This window comes from Stegastes partitus, unplaced genomic scaffold (genome assembly GCF_000690725.1).
Source record: "Stegastes partitus isolate 25-593 unplaced genomic scaffold, Stegastes_partitus-1.0.2 Scaffold413, whole genome shotgun sequence".
Lineage (NCBI taxonomy): Eukaryota > Metazoa > Chordata > Actinopteri > Pomacentridae > Stegastes > Stegastes partitus.
This window is the reverse complement of record NW_007578144.1, coordinates 200985-226613: the sequence shown is the minus strand read 5'-3', so window position 1 is coordinate 226613 and position 25629 is coordinate 200985. Positions and strand designations below refer to the sequence as shown.

At 40.8% G+C, this 25629-nt stretch overlaps 2 protein-coding genes across 3 annotated transcripts; one reads left to right on the top strand and one right to left on the bottom strand.

Moving 5' to 3' along the window:
- Positions 1–17365, top strand: tppp (tubulin polymerization promoting protein). Of its 2 annotated transcripts, none has more exons than XM_008285683.1 (5): positions 1–114; positions 7750–7830; positions 8385–8723; positions 14321–14474; positions 15232–17365. In XM_008285683.1, the coding sequence occupies exons 2-5, from the start codon at positions 7817–7819 to the stop codon at positions 15439–15441; spliced, it is 717 nt and encodes a 238-aa protein (XP_008283905.1). In that variant the 5' UTR covers positions 1–114; positions 7750–7816; the 3' UTR covers positions 15442–17365. The 2 variants fall into 2 exon arrangements, with proteins under 2 accessions (XP_008283905.1, XP_008283904.1); XM_008285682.1 differs by having other exon boundaries at positions 1–171.
- On the bottom strand, positions 17230–25627 carry cep72 (centrosomal protein 72). The gene is made up of 14 exons (XM_008285684.1): positions 25547–25627; positions 25212–25339; positions 23787–23979; positions 23602–23710; positions 22461–22606; positions 22319–22377; positions 22196–22238; positions 21096–21290; positions 20811–20992; positions 20608–20701; positions 20341–20519; positions 20133–20259; positions 18286–18397; positions 17230–18130 (listed from the first exon to the last, which is right to left on the bottom strand). The coding sequence occupies exons 1-14, from the start codon at positions 25620–25622 to the stop codon at positions 18070–18072; spliced, it is 1704 nt and encodes a 567-aa protein (XP_008283906.1). The 5' UTR covers positions 25623–25627; the 3' UTR covers positions 17230–18069.
- Positions 25628–25629: the final 2 nt, after the last annotated feature.

Genomic DNA, 25629 nt, shown 5'->3' with positions numbered 1-25629 from the left:
GCACAGGCAAGCAGGCTGAGGGAGAGAGGAAAAAAAAAACCCGACTCCTTGAAAGGCTCCTCGACGCGCAATTATGGTTTGGTGAAGTCGACCCGGAGGAATTTGCGTCGCCAGGTGACCAAATTTTGGCACAATTACTTTAATAGCAGGAGCTGTTGTTTTTGCCACAAGGTAGATCTGCATGTTTTTTTTTGTTATTTTGCGCAAATACCAGCAGCTGATTTCAAATACAGCCTTTTTTTTCTTCTTCTTCTTGCATGTCTTTTATTATGTGAAATTTGCAGTTTAAGCTGCTTCTCTGGCATCATGCGTGTGATCTGACTTCATGCCCTGGATTGGCAGACTTGCATCAGAGGCTGACAATAACAAACGCATCACGTGGACTTCTCTGTGTGAATGTGGCATTTGCAAGTTTATGTAACGTGTTTCGGTCGAAGAAAAACGCGCTCAGACTCTGCAGCAGCCATGTTCAGTAACATAAACAGGAGCTTTTTCCTCCTCTGTTTATCTTCTCAACTCAAGACTGAAGCCTCGTCCAATAAGCTCCATTAATGGTTAGAAAAAAGATGAGTGACAAGGCATTGGGCTCCTTTATGCCAGGCTGCTGGGTTGTGTGTAGGTAGTTACATAATTACGCACGAAAAAAAAAAAAAAAAAGATTTATGCCCTCATTTATGAGCTCCCTGATGCTGAGTGTGTGTGAATGGAGGACAGCATGTTCTGCTTAAGTCTAAATTAATATAACGCAACCACATTACTGCCTGTTCATTGTGGAATTAGATGTGGCTTTAATGTGAGTAGAAGAGAAACTTTTGGTGCATTATTGTGCTTTCAGAGACACCAATCGTGAGAATAGTATTATAAATTTCTTCTCTCTGAGTGGCTCCGCTGCCATGTTTTCCCCATAGGTTAAATTAGGTATGCCTGAGAAGAAGACATAGTCACTGAGCTTGTCCCAGATTTCCCTGTTGTTGGTTTCATTGCACTGGTCCAAGAGCCTTCGGGTTCTGTCACAAATAATTAACCTCAGAGTGTAAATTATCCCATTTAGTTTGACTCAAATTCACGTCAGTTTTGCAAAATACAAACAAGGAGGGGGATGCCTTTGGACAAACGAAGCGTTGCAGTGCGACACCCAACAGCACAATGTTGGGGTTTTTCAGTTGCAAGATTATGTGGCGCTTCCATGACACTGCAAAGACAAGTGATCTAGATTAATTTGTTAAGACATCGCACAACACAACCTGCCTCTAAGTGTTTTCCACTCAGAGTTAATTTGCTGTTGGCCCGGCAGGCCTCGTCTCCGTCTGAGCCATGTCAGGGACACTTCTGCTGTTCATGTGTTCCCCTCAGATGTTGGGTTGCATAATGATCCTCCTCATATACCTCCATTTGGCTCGCCGCTGCTGCCAACAATAACCGCTGCAGCTTGTTTTAAACATCTTATTTTTCTAACGGCGCGCCGCTCGCCAAGATCTTTGGCTCATGGAGCAGCTTTAGGGAGGTGAGGGCCGACAGAGGCAGCGTGATGGTGACCTCAGACTCAGGCGGCAGCGTGCTGATGTCATGTCCTCTTTCCTCCTTGTGCACAGTGAGAACTGGGAGCTGTGGCCAAAATGGGAAAAGGCTAAGACGTTACATTTTGTGGTGTCAGAGTTAAAACTATAACTTGTAGCACGTTGTATTATTGAATTGCTGGAGACATTGAGGTTAAATCTGCACGTCTTATGAGCTACAACTGAACAGTCACTTGAAATATTATATAAATTGCAAGTCCAATATCCAAAGTCCAATCTATAGATAAAACGTGTCATAATATATCAGTATGAACGAGGTATCGTGGTGCTACAGAGATGTCCTGACCTCCAAACAATACTCCCCCAATGTGAGGAAACGTGCTTGTTTAGTACAGTTAGCAGCAAAAATCGTAGCACTTTTTAAATATTTTTTTGAAGGTACAAATGATAAGCGATCAACTATCAGTTGATTATCAGTGTTGCTACTCTTTTAAACCAGGGTCAGATAAAGTCCTACTTACTTTATACTTTGGCTCTGATGCAGACGCCTCACCCAGTAACAACCAGTCAACACTGAAGGATAAATGTTTACAAGTTTTCTTTTATTTAAACATATAAAACACAAGTAAACTGAAACATTTAATTTAAGTTTATGTCAGAGTTTGTCTTTTTGATACCAAATATTTTATTTTTATTTCAAATGAATGTTGGCTCCAAATATCTGTTGTCCTTGATTATTAATAAGCAGTATTGGCGCTGAAAAAAACACATCATTACAGGTACCAGTAAGATCAAGACCCATATATATCTGTAAAAATATAATGTTTTTTGGGGGGGGGGGTTTGTATGTTGTTCAGCTTTACTATGAGCCCCATAAGAATTTGAATTACCACGGTTGTGCGTCGTAGAAGCCATATTTTGTGTGACATCATTCAGCAGGAAACGCCTTAAGGATTCGACTGATGTGTTTTGTCCAGTGCCAATATCGATACGATTATTAGTAACCAAGTCGACTGATAACCAATGTTTGTAACTGATATGCATTCACAGTAAAAATTTAAATCTTGGTGTCAAATTTTAGAATAACTCAGAATCCAGAACAAAAATGAAATCGAAATGCTTTAGCTTATATAGATTTTGCATTTGTTTAATTAAAAGAGAACTTTTGAATGTTTATCTTTCCGTGTTGATTGGCTGTTACTTGTGACGTGTAACCAATCAGATGGACCGGTGGGCAGGACATTTGTAGAGTCCACTGAGTGATAGGTTCCTGCACTAGAGCCAAAGCAGGTCATTTTTAGATACGATTATTTGATGTGCAGATAATCAGGAAAATGCTCGGCCACAGTGCTAATCAGTCGACCCATGGTGTCCAGTGTTACAAACTTGAAACAATCTTAAGACTAGAATCCAACCAATATATCTGTTGATTGATAATAATGGTTGATTTTGGCATATTACAGACAGATCAGCATGAGTGTACATAGCTGATACTGAACATTTTTTACAGATCATAACACCGGAAAAAATACTTGGGGTAACTTAGAAACAGTGTCATCTCATAGTTCGGCTCTGACTCCATCGTTTACAGCACTGTCTGCAGCACATGTAGCAGAGTACACATCAGGGCTGAGCAGACAGTGGAGCAGAGTCAAGCCGTTTCTTCGTACTAACTTGATAACTAGTTTGTGAACAGCATTACTACCGCATTACGCCCTAAAATCGGTTTCGGCCTCCAAAGTCTATTGATTGGACTCTAGCTAAGACTAGAACTCGCAACAAGCGTCAAATTGCTGGATTTAGACCGGTTACATGGAGGTTACATGGCGCAAGTCCTCCAACTCCAAGAACACCCACGAGAATTTGCATTAGCGGCCCTGTTCGGCAGCGCGTGCCTCATTCACTAGTAACCCGACGCTGGTAGACACAGTGAACTACATAAGACCCAGATGAGCAGACTGTGGGGGGGGGTGGTAGTTTCTGTTTTACATTCGTGATTGACTGACGCGGTCACATTCCGGAGCAGCTGCCTGAAAGGAGACTGATCTGGATTGAAAGCAGATGGGATCTCTGCATGCCCACTCACCGTGATGGCATGATGTAGGCTACTGTTAAACACCGCCGTCCTCTCCCACTCCTCGCTCCGACAACAGTGACATCATTTCGCGAGTTAAACACCATCTGCCAAACTAACAGCTTAAAAACACCAAATTTTAATGTTTGTTTCTTGGTGTTTCAGCCTGCATTTCCTGCCTGATCTCCTCCCTTGAGAATGAATAGAATGTTCCAGTCATGGCGGTGTATTGTTGCTATGAATAGACGCAGTTTAAAATGGGTCAATTTATAGTCAACGCACTCATCTGTGCAGCGCGTTGCCAGAAGGCAAGTGTATGTAAGCATGCTGTCATCCAGTCGCAGATTTGTCTCTGGAGATCTGCCCTTAACCAAATGGCCTCTCGTTTGTTATGTGGCAAAGTGGGGCAGAAAAAGCGGCACAAGACAAAACCGTACTTAAACGGTTGCGTTTGTCTGTTTTCCTCACATCAGCGAGGAAATTTGGCCAAACACAACACAACGAACCGCACAGTGTTTCATCTCAGTGTGGGTTCTACTGAACTCAGTACAATGTTCATGACCTCTCTCTTATTTATTGAACATGATGTGGTCTGAGGAGGCTTGTTGTACTGTGGAGTTGGGCTCTTGAAGCTACTGACAATAAATTGGAGGAGGAGAGTGAAAAGACGCCTTTGTTTCTCATGGGGTTTTGCTGCTGTCACTGAAGCACAAAGGAAAACACACAGCGAGAGGCTACTCTATTGAAAGGATCCCCGCTGAAAGTAAAGTCAATAATAACGATGAAACCTCAGCGTGGAAGCTTCTGTATAAAACTGAACCCAACAGCATCAAAACTCACACCGCAGGAAGGTAGACATAGTCTGATTCGAGTTTTTGTTACTGTAAAAACACACATTTTACTGCATTACATTATAATTCTATTGATTGAGCTCTTAGTGGAACTACAAGGGCTGCAACCAATGATTGTTTTAATTGTTGATTAGTCTGTCGATTACTTTTTTGATGAATTGAATTGTTGTTTTGTCTATAAAATGATGACAAATGTCAATCGTTGTTTCCCAAAATTGTTTTGTCCACAAGCCAAAGATTTTGCTGTCATAGAGGAGGAAGGAAACCAGAGAATATTCTTATTTCGGAAGCTGGAATCAGAAAATGTAGACTCTAGCCTCTATACTCGATGTAGTCTCCTTTAAAGTGTGTCTTAAAGCGAAGGTCAGTTGCTTCATATCATGTATCACTTTCAGAATTACTATTAATTCTGCTTTTGTTTTCGGTTTCATGTCTGAGATAAAGAATCTCTTCACACATCTATTTCAGGAGGCAGATGTGTAGGAGAGGAACAGACCTTTCCATACTGTCTAACTTGCAAAAATACATTTATTTTCTGGGCCGGAGAAAATCTGTGGTGGCTGTAGCTCTGCACCAATCACATTCTTCACAAATCACATATAACACTGTGCTACTGAATGACAATCTTCAATAACTTACAGAAAGTTAGAACAACTTTGGGAAGGTGTTCTGACTCAAGCTTTAACATCATAGTGTTTACACAAGGTAAATGTTGTACAGTTATGATTGGTAGTAGTGCGTGATTGGTTGTGTAGTTACAGCCACTCCCAGTTTAAGGTGGCTTCTCTTTGCACCACACTGGATGATCTAGCACTGAAATGTTAAATAAATGTATTTTTGCACTTTTCAGTTCCTTGTCTAGCCACTTCTTGGTGATTGTTTTCTGTTGCAAGCTACAAATACTACTTCAAATCATGACGAGGTAGTTGTCTTGAGTGTTAACTTTGGTAGAGATGTGTAGTGTCGAAACTATAATCAATCTCAAAACCCAGTGTTGGATTTAGTTCTGTCGTTATCTCTAGCCAATATAATTAGACTTCTGAACAATTCGAAAACACAAGAAAGTGATCAGTCATTGAATTAGGACCCAGATTGTAGTTCACAGTTCTGTAAATCATGAACACCCCGTAAAAAATGTTATCTTTTTTGGTAAGTGGGGCTGCACCTAGCGATTACTTTCAATTAATCAATGAATCTCTCGTTTTTTTCTTGATTTATAAGCTGGTTGTTTGGTCTATCAAATGAGTCCAAGAGGACAAATGTCTTGTTTTGTCTTCAACCCCAAGATAATCAGGTTACTGGAAAAAAAAAGAAGAGAAAAATCACATTTAAGCAGCTGGAATCAGAGAAATAAATCATCTTGTTCCTAAAAGGTCACTCAAACCGATTAATCAGCTATCCAAATAGTTGGTGATTAACACAAAAGTTAACAACTAATCGATTAATTGTTGCAGCTCTATTTGTGATTGAACTTCGCAGTTGGATATTACACATTTGTGCACTGATTTTCTGTTCTCCTCCGTGGTACTATAACTCTAGTTTACATTGTACTTCACTGGTGAGACACTGAGGCTTCAGCAACCTCAATAACTCCATCTCGATTGTCCTGGCCTGCGTCCTCGATGACATATGACTACAGAATCCATCAATAGTGGTACTCTGCGATGTCACCATGTGTGTGAAGAAATGGCCATGGCTCAGACAGAGACAATGGCTTCCCAGTGTCCATAGTTCTGAATGCCATTATTCATACACATTAATAATCTCTTTTTACCCCCCCTCCAAGAATCCTGATTATAATGGCCTTTTGCAGGGTCAATCTTTTGTATTTGAAAACTTTTGTTTCGTGTCAACTGGACTTAGCAAAGGTCACAGTTGTGATTGTTGGGCGGCGGGTCGGGGAAACAAAACCCGTCGCTATCGCCACTGGGGGCGAGTGGAAGCACTTCACTGGCAAGTTGAGGGAGCTGCTGAAACTTTGTTAGCCAGAGCAGGCGGTGCGGTCCACAGGGCAGCGCATCTCTGACTGGTTTGCATCTTAATAAACAGCTATCGCGAAATAGTTCAAGAGACTTTGCTGGGATGCTCCTTGCCATGGCAACACACTCTCTGTAAGGATGCAGTGCTGATTATGGGAACAGCTGAAAGGTGAGCAGAGACTTGCTGCAGGATTACGTTATCTTTACAGAAACACACGAGTGGCCTCTGCTGCTTTTTTTCTTTGCCTGTTTCTTTGTGCGATTACCTTAGAAGAAGAATTGTTGCTGCTGCTGGATGCAATCCTGGATGATGTGTTTAGAGAGAAATCCCAGAATGAATGAAGTCATCCAGAGCAAGAGGGAGAAGTGAAGTCAGAGCACAGCAGGCAGATGTACGCCTGGAAAGATGTGTCAAGACAAACAGCACGGCAGCTAGCAGAAAGTGATCTGATTGTAGTGATGGTAAAGAGGATTTGGATCTTGTTCTGGAGGTTTTAATTGAATGCAGTGCTGCTTGTTTGTATCAGATTAGGAGCTATGTCATTATTCGGGCTGCATTCATGATTGTTTTCACTGTTGATTAAATACTAGATTATTTTCTTTAGTAATCAATTAGTGGCTTTGCTTATAAACTGTCAGAAATGTATTTTTTTTTGTTCACAAACCAAAGATAATTAGTTTATTTTCATAGAGGTAGAAAAAAAACAGAAAATATTCACATTTAAGAAGTTGATTTTTAGTATTTTTTTTTTCTTTTAAAGCGTACTCATGCAGATTTATCCATTATCTGTACACCGCTTTATCCTCATGAGGGTCACGGGGGAGGGGGGGGGGGCTGGAGCCTATCCCAAGCAGATTTATTGATTGTCAAAATAGTTGCTATTGATGTGTGGAATATTATCCTGATTAATTGATTAGTTGTTTGGTCTATAAAATCACAGAAAATACTGGAAAATGTCCATCAGTGGCTCCTAAAGTTGACAAATGTTTTGTTCACAGCCCAAATCCACTCAGTTTATTGTTATAGAGGAAACAAGAAGCCAGACATTGAAATTTAGGAAGCTGGAATTAAAGAGTTTTGACTTTATTTCTCAAAACATTACTCAAATTGATTAATTGATTATCATACTAGCTGAAGGTTAATTGAATAGTTGTTAACTAATCGATTATTCGTCACAGCTTTTAGTCGTAATTAACTGTGTTTGTATCAGCACAGTGAAGAGGAACTGATGGAACGTTGCACTTTTGCGGTGTTAACTCCTTCATCTGATTCTTCTCTGTCATCTGCACGGACACGTTACTCACCTCCTTTCTCATCTTTTCCACAGCACAAAGAGAAAACACAAGTCAGCTAATCTGAACACTGCACAGAGGGAAGCAAACTCCTGCACAAGCATGGCAGACCAAAAGTAAGTCTTCTAATGCATATGATGAGCCTCTAATTCACATTTTGTGTGTTACTTCAGATACCAATGTGCTCTCTTGCTTCTTGATTTGTGCGCCTTTGAATTCCACAGAGCTCTATTTATAACTTTCACCTCTGTGCCAGAACACGTAAGACATCTGCCCATTCACAGGCAGCATGAGCACAGAAACACAGAGTCTGATCCTGCCCGGAACACAAAAAGAGAGGCAACAATTCGGCAAGCTGGGTCTTGACCTTAAGGCGTGCTGCCTTTCTGCAGAAAAGTTGTCCGTTACAAGTCATGCAGAACAGATCAGATTGTGTTTCTGTTGAAATACCTGTTCTTCCCTCCTGGTGTCCAGGCGTAGCCTGTGAATATTTTTCTCCTTTATCTGTTCATTCTGATTCAATACATGAGATATCTTGCAAATATTTATCAGAATTATTTCATGTTGCCACTTGCAGAGTCAACAAATGCTGCAGCAATGACTGCATTTCTGGAATTACTGCCAATTATGTAGTTGTATTTTAGTTAGTTGTGTGTTTTTTCCCTTGCAGAGACAACATAGATGACTTTAAAGTGCAGACAGCGAAGCACCCCAACATGAGCTCAGCCCCGTTACGGCCGCACAGCGACACACAGTCTAAAGACCGGGCCTCCAAAAGGCTTTCGACCGAGTCCAACGGGACCAGCGATGGAGGTGTGGGCTCGTCCACACCGGTGGAGGTGACCGCCTTAGAGGAGTCATTTCGACGCTTCGCCATCCACGGTGACACTCGCGCCACCGGCAAGGAGCTGCACGGCAAGAACTGGTCCAAGCTGTGCAAGGACTGCGGCGTGATCGACGGCAAGAACATCACCCTCACCGACGTGGACATCGTCTTCAGCAAAGTCAAGTAAGAAACTTCTCTGTACACTAAGAGAAAAATATGAAAGTAAATTATTAGACATGGTTTTTGAACCTATTTGAACTCTAATCTTCTGTTGTCTAATTGTTTTAGTGGACCTTAATTAACCTTACAATATCTGGGTTGGATAAGATTTTATTACAGGTGTGCTGTTACAGAATTGTGTAATTGACTGTATAGATTGATGTGTCCATAGAAGTGGTTGCTAAAATGAACAACAAAGCCTATTTCTGTTCTGTTTCAGTCAGATTCAGAGAAATTATTGCGCTGAACCTCAAAATCTGTTCGCTGGTTTTAGAGGCAAGTTTTCTTTAACAGAAAAAAAAAGGAAAATTGGACATTTGTGAGAGCTAGAAACAGTAAAAACAGACAGATTTGTCAAACTTTCTAATGTTCCTTGACTTGATCATGAGCAGCTATGTGGGAGAAAGTAATCTTGAAGTCGTGAAAACAGTTTTGCCACAGATCCTGTGACAAACAAAAAATTGCACTACTCAGCACAATTGAAAAATTCACGTGACTCAGCTGCGACCAACGGACAAAAAAAATCTTTCTGCAGAACTGCAAGCTGTGATTACACAGAGCAGAGAGGAGACAATGTATTTAGAACGTTACAGTGGAACATAAAACATACTGGATCAATAAAATAAATGCATCATGGCTTGACAACAGTAAACAGAGGAGCGAGTTGTTGGGAGGATACATTCAGCATGGGGAAACAGCTTTCTAGAGCTGATGTGCAGAGCAGTGAAAAGCAAAGTAAGAAGCAAAAATGACCCCAACTATATGTAGCTGAGGGAGTTAATAGTGTTATTTTAGTTCCCAGTCAAGTAAAACAGGCAGTAATCTTTCTGTACAAGACCTGAACTCACAGAAGGGCCAATAAAAAAACGGTCTGAATGTTGCGTTGCAGGCGGTGCAGTCTGTTACTAAAGTTTCATCAGAGTCAGGAAGTCAGTGATGATTGTCAGTTCAAAAAAACTCTAAAACATGCTTTTCTATCTTCGACTTGGATGATGCTAACTTTCAGAAACAGCAGCCAGAGCAAAAGGCCAGAGTGGCTCATCTTCTCTTTCCTCGGGCTGCACTGATTCATCCTCTGCTGCTTGATTTAAATGAGGTACAGTCCAGCAATAAGCTGTGACCTCAATATTAGCTGACAACCAGAGGAGGACTTTTCATCTGCACAGCTGTGTTTACCGAGCGAGTGTCTGCAAACTCGTAGGGCTGATAACACCTTGACAGATTAGTGCACATATCATCCACACCACGTGCAGAATTTGTTGTGTCGCGCTGTTATTGCTCGTACACAGCGAGGTGCTTGTGTGTAGCAGCGCGGAGTAAATCTGGAGTAAAAAAAAAAAAAAAAAAAAGGCGACAGGGCTTTTACAGTGTGGGCTTGTGTGGCTTTGCGCATGGTTATTTTGGAGATTTCATTCATATACAGAGCAGCTTTGAATTCTTTTTTTTTTATCCCCGTTGCATGAATTGAATAAGGATTATTCTGCTAGACGGCACCAGAATTGTGAAGAATGGCTGGAAGCTACTTGTCATCGTGTCTCGCTGCAGGAACAGAGAGGCCGTGAAAAAGGGGCTGCTTGAGAATCTCATATTGATTTAGTGGATTTTCCATCTTCTGCTCGCACGTAGCTGGAGTTCAATCTCAGTCGTTTTCTGTACACACTTACATGCAAGAGATTCTAAAATGCTTTTTAATGATTTTAAGACTGTTTATTGTATTTTTATTAAAGCAGTGGTCAGTGTTCTGCTGCTACCAACATAAAGTACAGTAGAAAGGCATCAACATCATGTGGCGTAACTACAACCTGTTCAGTTCCGTTAATATGGCTTCAAATGCTGTGAATGAAAGTGAATGCATGTCTATAATTTGACCATTTGTGAAGCCTAATCCGTCGCAGTCCTACACCCCGAAAGGGTGGAGAACATCATCTGAGTCATAACAACGGATCCCAACACGAGCGCCACCGCTTCACGTTTGCGAGCTCAAGGCTGTTTGAAATAGGATTTGGCTGCGCGAAGTAACAATGCGGAAACAATTCCATGTAGCCGACTACATAAAAGCCAGCGGGTTTTGTAAGCTACACCTTTTTTATGATTGGCATAAAGAAAGTTCCTTTAAGGGTCATGCAGGTTTCATTGCTCTTAACCCTTAAATGCCAACTTTGAGTTCTACTATATCACCCAACCAACAACTACTTTTAATGTTATTTCCAACATATTCAGTTTACTGTCTTGGAGCAGTAAAGAACCTAGAAATTATTCACATTTAAGAAGAATAATAAGACTCAAACTGATAAACAATAATCAATTATCAATTAAGTTGGGGACTAGTTTAATAATTGACAACAACTTGTTTATCATTGCAGCTCTATAGACTCTCACACATTGTCTAATTCATTCATTTTATTTAATTGAGTACCCACCTTATGGTGTTCCCCAAATGGCTAATCTCCTCAACAATGTTTCTGTCTAAAACACATTGTTTTTCTACTGGCTTTAAGCTATATCTGTGCAGTGTTGTCAAATGATAGCACAGAAACTATAGGTTTGGTCCAAAACAGCATTTTCTTTTATCCTAAGACCCTCAGAGTGATTGAAGGGCCCTGAACTGTCCGATACATCCATTTAAGCCCCTTTCAGACGTGCTCTCCTTTCCATTATTCTCATGGCAACTGAACTTGTCTGCTTCATGTCTGAATAAACACGTTTTCGCCTCACTGGGTCGGACCAAGTAACATTTCTGCATCACTTTTAACATGGCACAAGTCTGAACCACTTACATTAGCTGATAGGCACGCACAAGCAGCTTACGTAGGTTTGGGTTTGTGTGAAGTAAAGTTAAGGCTTTTTTCATAGTTCCACTCAAATATTTATCCAAAAACATCACAGAGTGCAATATTCACCCTGCAGCTTTGCATCTATTACAAATTGAATATAGATTTAACTTCTCTGCATTGAAGACAAAGCCTGTAAAAGATCTGATTAATGAGATTCACCAATAATAAAGGACTCTGACAAAACGATAACAGGAGTTCAAGCTTATTGCTGTTTCGGACTATTTCCTTTAAAGTTTATTAAAACCTGAAGCATCAAACAGCAGCAGGATCAATGTGAGCGTCCCCTGATAGTTGCGTGTTTTTACGCACGTGAAACAGCAGCAGGAAGTTCATGAATTACTTAGAAATATAAATTATTCCCGACATGGAGACAGAATGGATTCGGCTCTAACAGCGCGGTCACAGTTTATCAGCTGCAGCTAAATCGTACAGGGGCTGTCCTCAAATTCGTCTGAATATTATTGTTGTACTATTGGTTAAGTAGTAGTTCGTTTATCATCACACATGGACAGAATTTTCAGTGTTTTGGAAATTATAAAGTTGGTTGTTTATTAGTGCATTATTATCTAATGTGTGTCATGACGTTCGATCTCGTTTGTATGACAAATATTGTAGCGCGGCTCTTTCTGTCGCTGTGGTGGGTTTTTCTGAATGAAGCTATGACGATTTTCAAAAGTGATAAATGTCTAAATTTTGTCGTTTTAACAGATTAACGAAGCAGAAATAGTCCCACGTCTAAAAAAGACTTTAGTGTTCCCAAGAGAAATTAACCTGAGATATCTGTAAGGGATCAGAGGTATAATAATATTTGAAAAATGACATTTAAGGGTTAAACATGCGCAAACACCTGAACGCTCCGTCAGCATTTCAGCTGTCACCTCTTACTGTAAACCAACGTTCTCGTATTTGTGGAGCCAAAGAAGTATCCCTCGGTTCTTGAGTCACCCACATCAACACCTTCACTGTTGGCATGGCAATGGGTGTTTATATTTACAAAGGTTTTTCTTGGCAAGACTAGAGAGAGGGAGAGCTTAAAGCTGACGGTGGGACCGAGGCGTGTTTACATCCCGCTCTGCTGGTGAGCAATATTTGGAAATGTGCAAACAATATGCTGCAGCCGCCATGGAGGTTTAAGGAAGAAAAGCAGGTCTTTTGTGTTTGGTGTCTTAGGTAGTCCAGCGTGACATTTTCAACCAGATTCCCAGCTCCAGAGTGTACTGAGAGGGACGGTACAGTAAAAATCTGAGCTAAGCATGTGGTGGGTGCCCACTTCAGAGCCACCCACAGGATATGAAGTGGTACAGTGCTGGGGGAGGGGCTCATTTTCATAGACTCCAGGCATGACTGAGCGGCAGGGGGGGAGAGGAGGATGGAGGGCTGCCTCTCATGCCAGAGATGCAGTTTGCTTTTAATCATCGTCAAAGCTCTTTACTTGCACGCGAAAAATTAAACATCCTAATGAGCAACTGGCTAATCGCAGCACGGCTCAATGAGTCACTGCTTATTCTGGAGGTAGCTCTGCCTGCTCGGAGCCAGAACAACGCGGCAGAAACTATGGATGAGGTCGAAATCTGGCGTGGATGAATTAATTAGCATCTTATGGTGGCTTTGGTTGTATTTCCTCATGAGTGAGCGCGATCATGAAACAGCCAACTACTGTATCCCATCTTGTGCTGCAGATGGTTGAAGTATGTAAACAGACAGCAGATCAGACTAAAATTAGGACTCGCCCTCTAACCTTTGTCTCGTTTACCCTCATCTCCGCCTCCTTGGATTCTGATTTGCTGTTTATTTACATGACTTAACCTTTTGTACGCGTTGGGGGGAACTGAGAAGACACAGTTATCTTCCGTGGACAGCTGAAAGTCCAGTTTCCCCCCACCGACTGACAATACGCAGCGTTGAACCATCGCAGAGGAACGGAGCTCTCAGATGCTCAACACTGATGGATCACCCAAACAAAACTGGTCGCAGAACCAGTCGAATTAATAATAAACCCAAACATGTCTGTTTACTGTAGCTGGTTGCTATGGCAGCAGGTTGCCCGGGGAGACTGTAGGCTTTATGGGCCGTTGTTTAGGTGATTTATCACCACGGCGATGGCTGTTTGTGTTTGTGTTACTATGCACTTTTAACATGGAAGTGAAACAGGCAAATGGCCAGTTAAACAACTGGAGCACTCTCACGGGGCGGGTGATGGATGATGATGATCTGCCGTGTCTTATTTTCGGCGCTTGATCTTATTAATGAGAACACGTTGATTCACAATAACCCCTTTCAGGTGCTCAGTTGCATCCAGCGGGTCCAAGTGTCCCCACTGGAATCAAAAACAGCGAGGTCTGAGTGTGACGGATGATATAAAGAGACAGTCACAAATACAGTCTGCAGCTGTGAGTCTGTGGAGTTGCTCAGACGACACTTCAGCGCTGGAACGCACCGTGATCCAAACAGTGAAAGTTTTCTCATTGTTTATCCCAGCAGGATACCATCTCCAAGCTGTGTCATACATCTGCCACGATGAAGAGATCACACATGGCTTTGTGTACACTACCGCCACTGTCTTTTTAACCCTTCAAACTGCAAACCCTGCTGATAAAGCAAACCTTAATACAGCAATTTTCTTTATCCCAGGAGAGGCGGTTGAGCAGATAAATCCGTCGAGATAATAAGGCTCCACGCCGTGACGAGTGTTTTGACTTAAGCTCCTTTTTTCCTCCCACGTTTCAGGAAGAAATCCTGTCGCACCATCACTTTTGACGAGTTCAAGGTGGCGCTCGGGGAGCTGGCCAGGAAGAAGTATAAAGAGAAGAGCGGAGAGGACGCCGAGGCCGAGGTCTTCAAGCTGATCGAAGGGAAGGGGCCGGTCATCGCAGGAGTCACAGTAAGACTGGATTTTTAAGATTCACATCAGAAGCAATGTACTGCTCGGTGAAATTAATGGGTTAGCGAGGTAGTTTGAGCCTAAAGTCAGAGTTTTTTAACATCATGGAAGGTGATGCTGCACAGCTAACTTGCTTCAGATGAGGTTCTGTGCAGAGATTTAAATCAGCTTTTCCTGATGAGTCCCATCTCAGTGAATACATTATATATCTGCAAACCTGCATGTTAATAATGGCAGTGATGAAGCTGTACAGCTGCAGTAGCACTAACTTCATATGTTTACTCAGGAACCTGTATGCACTAAGTTGCAGAAAATGCATAAAAGATTTGCTGCCAAGTCTGTTTTACACTGCTGGTTCTGAAAATAGATCAATTTGTTGGTATTTATCACAGAATATATTCAATTACTAGCATTAATTTCACTTTGATTTGGCCAAAAACTAAAATTATTTCCACATGTTGTTCATTAAGGGACATTGTGTCACACCTGAACGCACTTCTTCAAGCTCCAATGTGCTGTTATGTTACAAAAGCTGCATTGAGAGTGCGCTGAGGTATAAAAGAATTAACTTACACGATTAACAGATTTCTACCAGCGTTCCTCTCTTGCATCATTTGCAGCAACAGCACTTTTATGTTCCTCATGGCTCTCCATGACCACCACCACCACCACCACGACACCCACGATTTCTGCTTTTATGTCAAACTTCCTCGTGTCTGTTTTTACCTGCGATCACAGCCCAAGTGTTTCCCCACAGAGAGCCGTGGCTTCCCCGACGGTGAGCCGCCTGACGGACACCACCAAGTTTACAGGGTCGCACAAGGAGCGTTTCGACGACACCGGCCGCGGGAAGGGTAAGGCGGGACGAGTAGACATAGTTGACACTTCAGGATACGTCTCGGGATACAAACATCAAGGGTCCTACGAGAAGAAAGTGAATAAACCCACCGCGGGCAGACCCATGTGAGGGGCGAAGACCAGGAGATAAACATTTGACTTAGGATGATTTTCTATTAAACAACAACAAAAAAAAGAAGAGTACTCATAGAAAGCACAAAAAGAATAGGATTTCATATATTTTTTCCCACCCATCTATTTTGTGTGTATGTGAGAGAGAGAGAGATGTTTTTGAGTTCCTCTCTTTGTGAAGTGTGAGAACTGGAAAACTGTTTACATCTATTTTTACAAAGTTCATCACCAGCTGGTACATTCCTGTCTGATAGCGAGTTACTGCCAAACACTGAGGAGAACAAACGAGAGAAACTGCTCCGCTATGAATATTGAAGCTTCGTTGTTACGATAGGGCCTTATTACAATTATAGAGCACAATGAACACGATGCCAAGAAAAACAAAAAGTGGGACAACAAGTCGATGAATTCTCAACATTGCACTTTTTAATGGAAATTCCCGTATTAAGCTGCGTTTTGAATTTGTTTTGCAGTTTCAGAGATAATTGGCACACAATTTTTTGACGTATAGATATCATTGATGTTCATTTCCTTTGAAAAACTTACATCGTTGACTCCATCTTCAGTGTTGTTTGTCTGCCATCTGCTCTTGTCAACTGTTGAGTCTATAAAAATCTGCTGTTCGTTTTTTTTAAATTAATTTATAAGCTCACACTGTCATTGGAATAATTTGCCTTCAGCTCAGACCAATAAAACACACTAAGGTTTTCGTATCATCTGTCCAAAAGTACAATTTTTGTGACTTCTGTCATATCTTCTTGCTTTTGTGAATATCTAAAACATACAAAACAAAAGCCTTCCTGTGCTTAATCCACCTATTTCCTCTTTTTTGTCATTACCCAGACTTTAATTACACACAAACCATTTTCCTAACATGCATTTTGAGCACTAAATTGGTGAATTAAGCTGAAAACAGAAGCTCTAACCACAGTAGATGAGCTCAGTTGTACAAGATTGTATTTTTAACATTTTATCGTTTCCTCATCAGATTTATATACAGTAGTTCTAATATATTTGTGGTAAGATTGTGTATATTCTAAAAAGTTTTAGCCACATGGCTCAATTTAAGACACTGGCTTCATGTTTTTACTTTTTTTTTTTTTCTGTATTGCTGTACTTTGTGCATGTTATATATATTGCATTTGATTCAGAAGCATCTAGGAGACAGTAGGAGTTTGTCGTATCTTTATCGGAACTGCTGCGCCTGCTGAGAGGACAGACTACTGGACAGACTTCGATATTTTCTTGCTAAAAAAAAATATTAAGTGGTTGAAATTGTGGGATCGTGACGAAATCTTGCATTGCTTGAAATCAATATGTATCAACTTGTACGTGTACAAAGTCAGCTTTCCTCTAATGCTGTTAATATCTGTCTGTTGATGAAGACTTAAGAGTACCTTTTACGTGTGGTACCGTCATCCAAGGCACAAATTTTACTGAAAAAAAAAAAAAATTGCAGGGTTTTAATGTTTCCTTACATACTGTATCGGATAAAGGGAAAGATTGCAAACGAGTAATATACTTTTGTAGAATATTTTTCAAAAAATGACGACAGTTTTGTGTCACTACTACTACCTGTAGCCTCAGCTGATGAAGAATCATGCATCAAGTGCAAAACTAGCAGCTATCAGTGTGTTAGTTTTCGTCCCGCTGCAGTAGCTTTTGATCCGTTTTCTGTGCTTAATGCCAAATACTGTGCACCTTTAATGTGGAGGAACAATATTGTCTTTTTTTCAAATAACTCTTAATGTACTATTGTGCCCCAGTGCATGCAGTGTGCTGTTTCTTTTTTTTTTTTGTTCTTGTTCTTTAGGCCTCTTAAAAGTGTGTTCATGATTTGTAGTGCATTATTGAAAATAAAAAATGAAAAAAAAAGACATCCAGAACCTCTGCTGAGTAGGTTTTGGGGTATCTGTCAAAAACATGTGTAATGTTCTTATGGCTTTCTTCTGGATCACTGTGAAACTCCACACCAGTAGCACCAACCACTGACCTGTAACGTTCACATAAAAAACAACAGCATTCAGTTTGTATAGCATCCAAATTCTAACCTGGTTTTGTCAGGCCTTGTATTACTGTTTGCGAGAGGAAAGTGCATGCATGTGTGTAGCTCTCGAGCCCGAAGGCAGAGGTATAAATAAAGTCACAGTGCAGCTGGAATCGAGATGCATTCACTCCACTGCAGCGTACAAAGCAGATGGAGACACAACTGACCTACAAAAAAAAAAAGAAAAAGAAAAACAGGAGAGAGACGCAATCTTGCCAGGAAATACATTATGACCTTCTCGCTGAAATTTTTTCCCCTAAAATCATTTGTTAACATAACAGTACTGACACACACTTATATACAAAGTTTCATGAATGGATTGCCTCTCTCCTGTTACTGTTTACATCCAGCAAACGCAGCCTATACATATTTTTTTGGAAATAATAAACACTTAATTCATCAAAAGGGCGAAGAACTTAATACACACACCATTAAAAATGTACGCTGCAGTGACATAAATAAAGTAAAAATGAATTAAAAACAGTCAATAGCTGCTTGTGCTAATATGATGCTTGGCATAGTCTTGCTTTGATATTTTTTTTTTTATCCTGGAGGGCATCTCTGCAGTCAAACTGTGCTTTAATGTTCGCCACTTCCCTTCAGCTCAGCCAGCAAACACTCGTTGGTAGCCACCAGGGACCTGCAGCACAAACACAGACGCTTTCAGATCACGTAAACAACCAACGAAGAGTCTGATTCAGAGGTGAGATAACATGACTGTACCCGCACTGTGGGTGTGTAGATACAGTAAAAAGCAAGTGTCAGCACTAAGATGGCCGCAGCTTTTTTTTTTACCTGTGGCTTTCTTGCAGCATATTCGACAGCTCTTTGACGTTCTCGGCCTCCTGAACTTTCTTCCTCAGACCCTCGATCTCTTTCCTGAGCTCCTCTACTTCTGTCTGGGCCTCTGAGGGTGAGCAAAGTATAATACTTATTATTGAAAACAGCACAAGTTTCTCTCATATGTTAAGTGTACAACAGAAGTGTAGAAGCACACAGATGTACTTAAATGTCAAATCACTCAAAACTGCATCACTTCTTAATAACTGTATTATTTCTCAGTTCAACAGGAAACTGTATTCTCCTATGTGCTCTGGCTTATGGCCCCAAAGTAGATGCAACAAAACCGAGTACACCTGTGATTTCCAATTGGCCTGCATGATGGAAAGAAAAAGCTATAACCACCGTAACTTTCTCAGTTTTGGATATATGGGCTGTATCTATCTGCATGTCTGGTTTCAATAAGGTTTCTTAGTTCCTCTGGTAATTTTTTTCCATGTGGAGAAATGATGTAGTAGCAGCATTCAGTAGGTATAGAAGGAGACATAGTACCACCAATCAGAGCTGCAGTGGTCGTCCTCTTAAACTGACACCACAGTAGTGGTGCACTACTTTCTAGATGTAGCTCTACAAAAACAGATGGGTAGATTTGCAAATGCCACAGGGGCTATCAGCGGAAATCAGAATTTGCGTGACAGCTCACACAGTGTAAAGGACACTGCTTAACATGAAACTTTAGAAAAATCCTGCTAGCTCTTTGGTAATAAATTGCAAGATTAAACTTTACAAAGCAACATGAAAAAATGATGAATATTGGGACCATTCTTTGGTTGAAAAGGACCAAAATAAATTTGTCTTGTTCAGATTAAGTCCAGCATGTCTGGTGTGAACCTGACCAGGACTACCACAGTGAATGCATAGTCCTGACAGTAGAGCACGGAGGTTGGAGTGTGATGATGTGGGGCTGCGTGAGGGCAAAATGTGTTGATGACATTTATAGATCCACCTACTTGCAAAGATGACTCTGAGTTTCTAAAGAGGGCTGCAAGGTGAAAGGTGGTTAGCACCGTTGCCTCGCAGCTAGAAGGTTGCCGGTTTGCGTCCTGGTGAGGACACCCGGGATCTTTCTGCGTGGAGTTTGCATGTTCTCCCCGTGCAGCGTGGGTTCTCTCTGGGTTCTCCGGCTTCCTCCCAAACAGTCCAAAAACATGTTGAGGTTAATTGGTGATTCTAAATTGTCCGTAGGTGTGAATGTGAGTGTGCTTGGTTGTCTGTCTCTAAGTGTAGCCTTGTGATAGACTGGTGACCTGTCCAGGGTGTCTCCTGCCTTCACGCTAAGTCAGCCCCCTCACGACCCAGTGAGGATAAGCGGTGTATAGATGATGGATGGATGGATGGATGGATGGATGGATGGATGGATGGATGGATGGATGGATGAAAGTAAAGCACTGCGACCTGGACCAGTATGTGGCCTGACTTGAACTGAATAGAACACATTTGGTGAATTTAAAGAGAAAGGCAGAGCAACACAACCCCAAAGAGCAGCTGACAAAGTAGTCCCTGAAGAATGACATAAAAGAAAAAACTCTGGCCAGAGGAGGACTGGGTCTGACATTGAAACTAAAGATGGACATAAGAATTGGAAAAATTGCATTGAGTTCATACTGTGGGGCCTGTATTTTTAGTTCAGTAAATCTAAACTGCTCGTTTTTAATTTGACACGGTAACAAAGATCCTACTGTTCAATGTGATGCAGTTATTAGAAGGTGATACAATTCTTAGTCATTTGACATTTAAGTGATATTGCCCAGGGGTGCCCTCACTTCTGTTGTATAACATCTCCCCCTGACATTTACACCCACCTCTGATCTGAGTAATAGGCGAACTCTTCATCATGGACTTGAGATATTGACGTTCTAACTTGATGAGCTGTTTCTGCAGCGCAACATTTTCCTCTAAGACGATCCTCAGCTGCTCATTCAATTTGCCCTGCATTAGAATGAGCACAATGAATAATATAGGGCACCTTTCAACGCTATTATGGCTTCATACAACTGGGTATGAACTCACGACTGCTCCGCGAGCTTCCTCCAGCTGAGCAGAAAGGTTGCGGACTTCGGTTTTGTGCTCTTCCTCTCGCGTCGCCGCCTGAAAGCTCAGCGCATCAGCTTCCCGTCTCAAGGTCCTGACCTCAGCCTCCCGACTGGAAATATCGCTCTCCATCATCGAGAGGATCTGCACCGCCTGAGCTGGAGCCCGAAATAGAAAAGATGAGAGGACATTCATTATCCCAGGCTCCTGTAATCAGATGCCACATTCCTGAGAAAACAAACTCACATAGGAAGTTGTTGTTATGATGCAGAGATCGCTCTCCCGTCCAGTGTTTGTCCACGAGGTTGAGGAGCATCTCCAGGGGTTTCCTGTAGCTGCCCTGAGAGGTGAATTCAAAAAGACTGTCAGTTGATATGCGAGAAAAGACTTCAAATGGAATGATTCATGATTCGCTGTGCAGATTTGTAGGGACTGATTTAACTGCCGACCCTTTTTTTCTTGTCGGCTTGCTGCGGCAGACTGGAGCCCCCTTCTGTCTTGTTGAAGCTGGAGTAGGTCAGTCGTGGGGGGTGTAAGACGGGGTCAGAGGGGTCAGACAGATTCAAACCAGGACGCCGTGGACTGGGAGGTCTGATGTTACTAAATGAAGAGCTATGGCGCTGGCTTTGATCTGGAAAAATGTTGTAATCACACATTAAAGTGAAATTTAGAAATGTGGATATGCATTAATTCTAAACTAGTGCTTTTGTGACGGCCAGAAATGTAACTCGTACCAGGATTTGGGGTAAAATGGCCCTTGGCTGCATGTCTGGTGTGCTTGGAGGAGTCCCTTTGCTTTTGTTTTCCAGACACAGGTTTCTCTATGTAGGGTCCAAAGGACACTTTCGGTCTTTCAGCAACTTTTAATGAGGTAGAGCTTTTATTATGAGAAGGTTCTTTCACTTGTGGCCCTTTGGACTCCGTGTTATCTGGTGAATCACAAACGAGATAAAAGAAACACTTATTAATTGATCAACCTTTAACAGACACGCTGTGATAAATATAAATCAGAGTTAGCTCTTGTCTCCACCTAGTGGTTGATAGACACATTGCCCACAACTAAAGAACTTACACTGGGGACAACTCCTGTGATTAAGGCCTCTCTTATTAACTATGTCAGGGTAATTTAACTTTTCTCATCACGAAATCAAAGTGAATTCTTTACATTATCACAACAAATATCAGATGTAAAAAAGAATTGCTCATAGATCGTGTTTTTTTTGTTCCATTAGTAAAGACTAAAGCAGAGAAAATCACCATAAAACAAAGTCGTGTTCCAAAGATTTCAACTGCTGCACTCTCTGTCCTCCTAATGAAGCACTTAGATCCACACAGACATTTTCACTGTAGATTAATCTGTTGATTATTTTCCCGATCATTGTCTGTGAAGATTCTCAGTCATCCAGGTCATGGTTATTCTCGTGGATTAATCGTAGCAACTGGATGAGAGGTGAAACGTCTTCAAGGAACTCAAGCAAGCCCAGTTGCTACGATTAATCCATCAGAATTCCCAGTCATTACATTAGTTCTTTGGTCTCTCTCTAAATTGTCAGAAAATAGTAAACAAATGTCAATCAGTGTCTCCAAGAACTCAAGATGACAAATGTTTTGTTTTGTTTCCAAAATATTCAGTTTACTGTCATAGAGAAGGAACAAAACCAGAAAATATTCACATTTAAGAAGCTAGAATCAGATAATTTAGACCTTTTTCTTTAGATAATGACTGAAACTAATTATAAAAATAGTTGAAAACTAATTCATTAATCGATTATTCATTGCAACTTGCAAATAACTCCACTGGAGTCTCTGACAAAGAAGATCCAAAAAGACTTACCATTTTTTGTAAGGGGATACCTGAGGATGGATTTTGCAGTTTCCTAAAAGTAACAGCACAGATATTTAAAAATGTAAATATACTACTGGTAATAATGTTTAACCCTGAATCAAATAAATTCACCTGTTTTGGAGTTGAACTCCTCTGTTGGGTAAAATCTTCTAAATCTTCCTCTTTGAGTTCTGAAATGAACAGAAGTAAAACCGAAATTCATCTGGTTTGTTGTAGATTTGAGAATAAGCTTTTTTAGACTTTGATATCTCACCCTCTGCCTCCTTGTGAACTGAGACGGTTTCACCCTGGACTCCGTGATTGGTCTCTACAAAGTTCAGCACAATATCTTGGCTGTCAGTCAGGAGAGAAAGCCTCTTGGTTAAGCGGTTGACTAAAGCCAGCCTCTGATTGCTGCTTCTGGAAAAACAGACACAACAAGACGGCAAAGCAGACAGCGGAAAGGAATAAAAATCAGGGTTGCAATAGATTTTAAGTTCTATTTCATTCCCTATGTGGCTGTTACTGTCAAGGTTGAAGCTACAGAAGGCAGAACTCTGGACAACAGAGAGGTTTTGCAAATATACAACTCTCCACCTGTAGCTCATCCCTCTCTGTTACCTCCTACCAGACAAACACACACTTTAAATGCACAAAAGATAATAAATTTAAACTTTCATTTGTTGCTTCACCCGAGCTTTAAAGTCCTCCACCTACCCCACTGTTCTTACTGCCAGCTTTGTTGTTGTTTGTACTATTTCATCTGATTGGTGAACAGCCCTGTGACTGGTTAAAATCTCCCATCATGGCCTGGATTTTCTACAGCCTGACCTCAAAAGTAGAAGAAAAAAAAAAAAACGAAAAGAGGAAATGCTATTTATAGGCTGTATTGCCTTGGCAAGGTTCTCCAACAATGCCCGAGCAGCTACGTATGACCATTATGCACGATTGTGGCTATTTATAGTGCCCAGATCACTAATTTATTCATGTACCTGCAAATCATCATTACAAATGTCAGAGGGATGATTCATTTTTTGCTCAGATTAATCCAAGGTTTTGCAAAGTGCTTCTCAGCTCAGGGTGAAATTAAACAATAATTAACACAGAGGAATGATGGCTCAAAAGTAAACAAAGTAAGAAAGATGAAATCAATCACTCATAAATACTTTAAAATTGAGTTTACAAATGCTCATTTGATTGAATAGCAAAATCACCTTTCTAATGTTATATTTAATCTACTTCTCATCATTTTTCAAGCTACTGTCAGGAAAACTTTGTGATGCCTGCTCTGAAATAAATCTAATTTAAATTCTTCGTTTCTGTGCCTCATCTGTTCCTGGATCTTCGGTTGACATTTCCATGCAGCAAAATGAGCTGAAACTCATTTAAGCTGAAGCATTTCGTGTTCAGTGTACCTTTGATCTTCAGGTGGACTCATAGAGGAGCTCTGCTGCTGGGGAAGAAGGTCAGAGGAGAACTGCAGTATGGCAGCTTTGCGCTCGGTGTCTCTGACTGAACAGCTGTCTGGAAAGCAATAAAAAAAACACGTATTAATACGAAAAACACAAACTAAGGCGTGCACATTCTGGCTACGTCTTACCCAGCTTGCGCAGGTTGGGCATGGCGTGCACCAGATAAGGCCGGTAGTGTGGGTAGTTTTTAGTCAGAGGGTTGAGCCTGAGGTCCAGCTCTTTTAAAGCCGTGAGCTCGAACAGCACCTCTACCTCTTCAAGTGAAGGTATGCGGTTATAGTAGAGGATCAGCCTCTCCAGCATCTTCAAGTGTTGCACCCCCTGAGAAGAAAGCAGTGAAGTTTAAGCAGATTTCAGGTAACAGTGGGTGTATCTGCCAATAAATCTACAACAAAAATGTGAAAAATGCATGTTATGGTGAGCGAGGTGTGTTTGCAGAATACATTTCTTTCCTTTCAATGTGTTGGAGAGTATTTTCAAAGAGGTACAGTGCATATAAAGAGTATTCATCCACCTTGGACGTTTGGCTTTTATTTTATATTTTTATCTCAATGACATTACATGGTAGAAATCAGTTTCCTCTTTGACATGACAGAGTCTTGTTTTGTTAACTCTTGTCCAAAAAGCCAAATCAGTTGGAACAAAACTGAACGCTAAAGGGCAACAAAAAGAGAAAACTTCCACAGGGTGTGAATTTTCTTTCATTTTCCCTAAAGTCATGAATTTCGGTGGCTGGAATTGGTCCTGAACTTTGCAAACAAAAGAAAATGCTGCTAATACAACAACCTTTGAAACTCCAATAACGCTTCAAGCTGAGTCGTTCTGTACAGCTCAAAAACATGACAATTTATTGAAAATTTTAGGGTTCCAAACAGCAGATAATAAGATAACAAATGTCAGGCTTTTATGCAGGATCATATATGAAGTTATGCCACATGATATCTCAGTTTGATTGAATGTTACAGCCATAAAAAGCCTTGATTGATAAAACTTCTGTTGCAGCATATATTCATAAATGCTGATTTCAATATAAAGTTAAACCCAAAATGTATAACAACCATGCAAATTTTAGATTTTTAGTTTATTTATTTCTTGTTGACCTATAGATTTCTTCTGGCTAAAGTAAACAAATGACAAAGGGCAGTAAGACATTGTATATTTTTGCCAAAAGTACCATGTTTGTACCATTTTTTTTATATTCTATGAAATTGTCACCTTTTTTTTTTAGCTAATGTACAATATACGTTTATTTATTTATTAGCAACCACAACAACTGGGGTCAAATTAAAACTCTTCAACATATTAAACTGACAAAGAATATGAATGATTTCAGACATGACAGATTTTTTAGTAAAGATGTGAAAAACAGCAGATGAATAGTTAAAATTCATCATTAACATCTGTAACACAACCTTGTATTATTCGTTTATGTCATTTGCAATCAGAAAAAAAAGCCTGTTGGTCACATATTAATTTACTCTAAATCAAGATTTTGCATGGATAAGAATAATTATGGACTCGACTGTGCCACTTCAACATGATGTGGAACAAACCTGAACAGAAACCAGCGCATTGCAGGACAGATCCAGAGACTTCAGACGGACAAAGTTGTTCAGAGCGTTTCCCAGATGTCTGATTTTCTCCTCAAACGTCCCCGGGAGGCTTAAAGTCCGAACATCCCCTGTTAAAAAAAAGGTAAAACCATCATCATTACTAGTTTGGTTTGTAGCAGGTGACAGTTGATGCTACATTAGCATCCGTTAGCTTAGATGCTGAGGCCTAAAAGATACCTCGCTACGACAGTTTTCATCTTAACATTTCAGCTTTAACTAATATTTTCTGGTATTTATCCATAGTCGACGTTTGCATTAGAATCATATATCGTTACCGAGACATGGGTGTTTCAGCTGTAATCTCTCTCGGATCCACTGTTCTGTTAATGTTGTCAAACACTCCGCCGCCATACTTTTC

Coding starts and splice junctions, on each gene's coding strand:
- tppp (XM_008285683.1), top strand. Junction 8,724..14,320: donor ATCGTCTTCAGCAAAGTCAA/GTAAGAAACTTC, acceptor CCCACGTTTCAG/GAAGAAATCCTGTCGCACCA. Junction 14,475..15,231: donor CGGTCATCGCAGGAGTCACA/GTAAGACTGGAT, acceptor GTTTCCCCACAG/AGAGCCGTGGCTTCCCCGAC.
- cep72 (XM_008285684.1), bottom strand. CDS start 25,622: ATGGCGGCGGAGTGTTTGACAACATTAACAGAACAGTGGATCCGAGAG. Junction 23,980..25,211: donor ATGCGCTGGTTTCTGTTCAG/GTTTGTTCCACA, acceptor CTTTCTTCTCAG/GGGGTGCAACACTTGAAGAT. Junction 18,131..18,285: donor ATGCTGCAAGAAAGCCACAG/GTAAAAAAAAAA, acceptor TTTGTGCTGCAG/GTCCCTGGTGGCTACCAACG.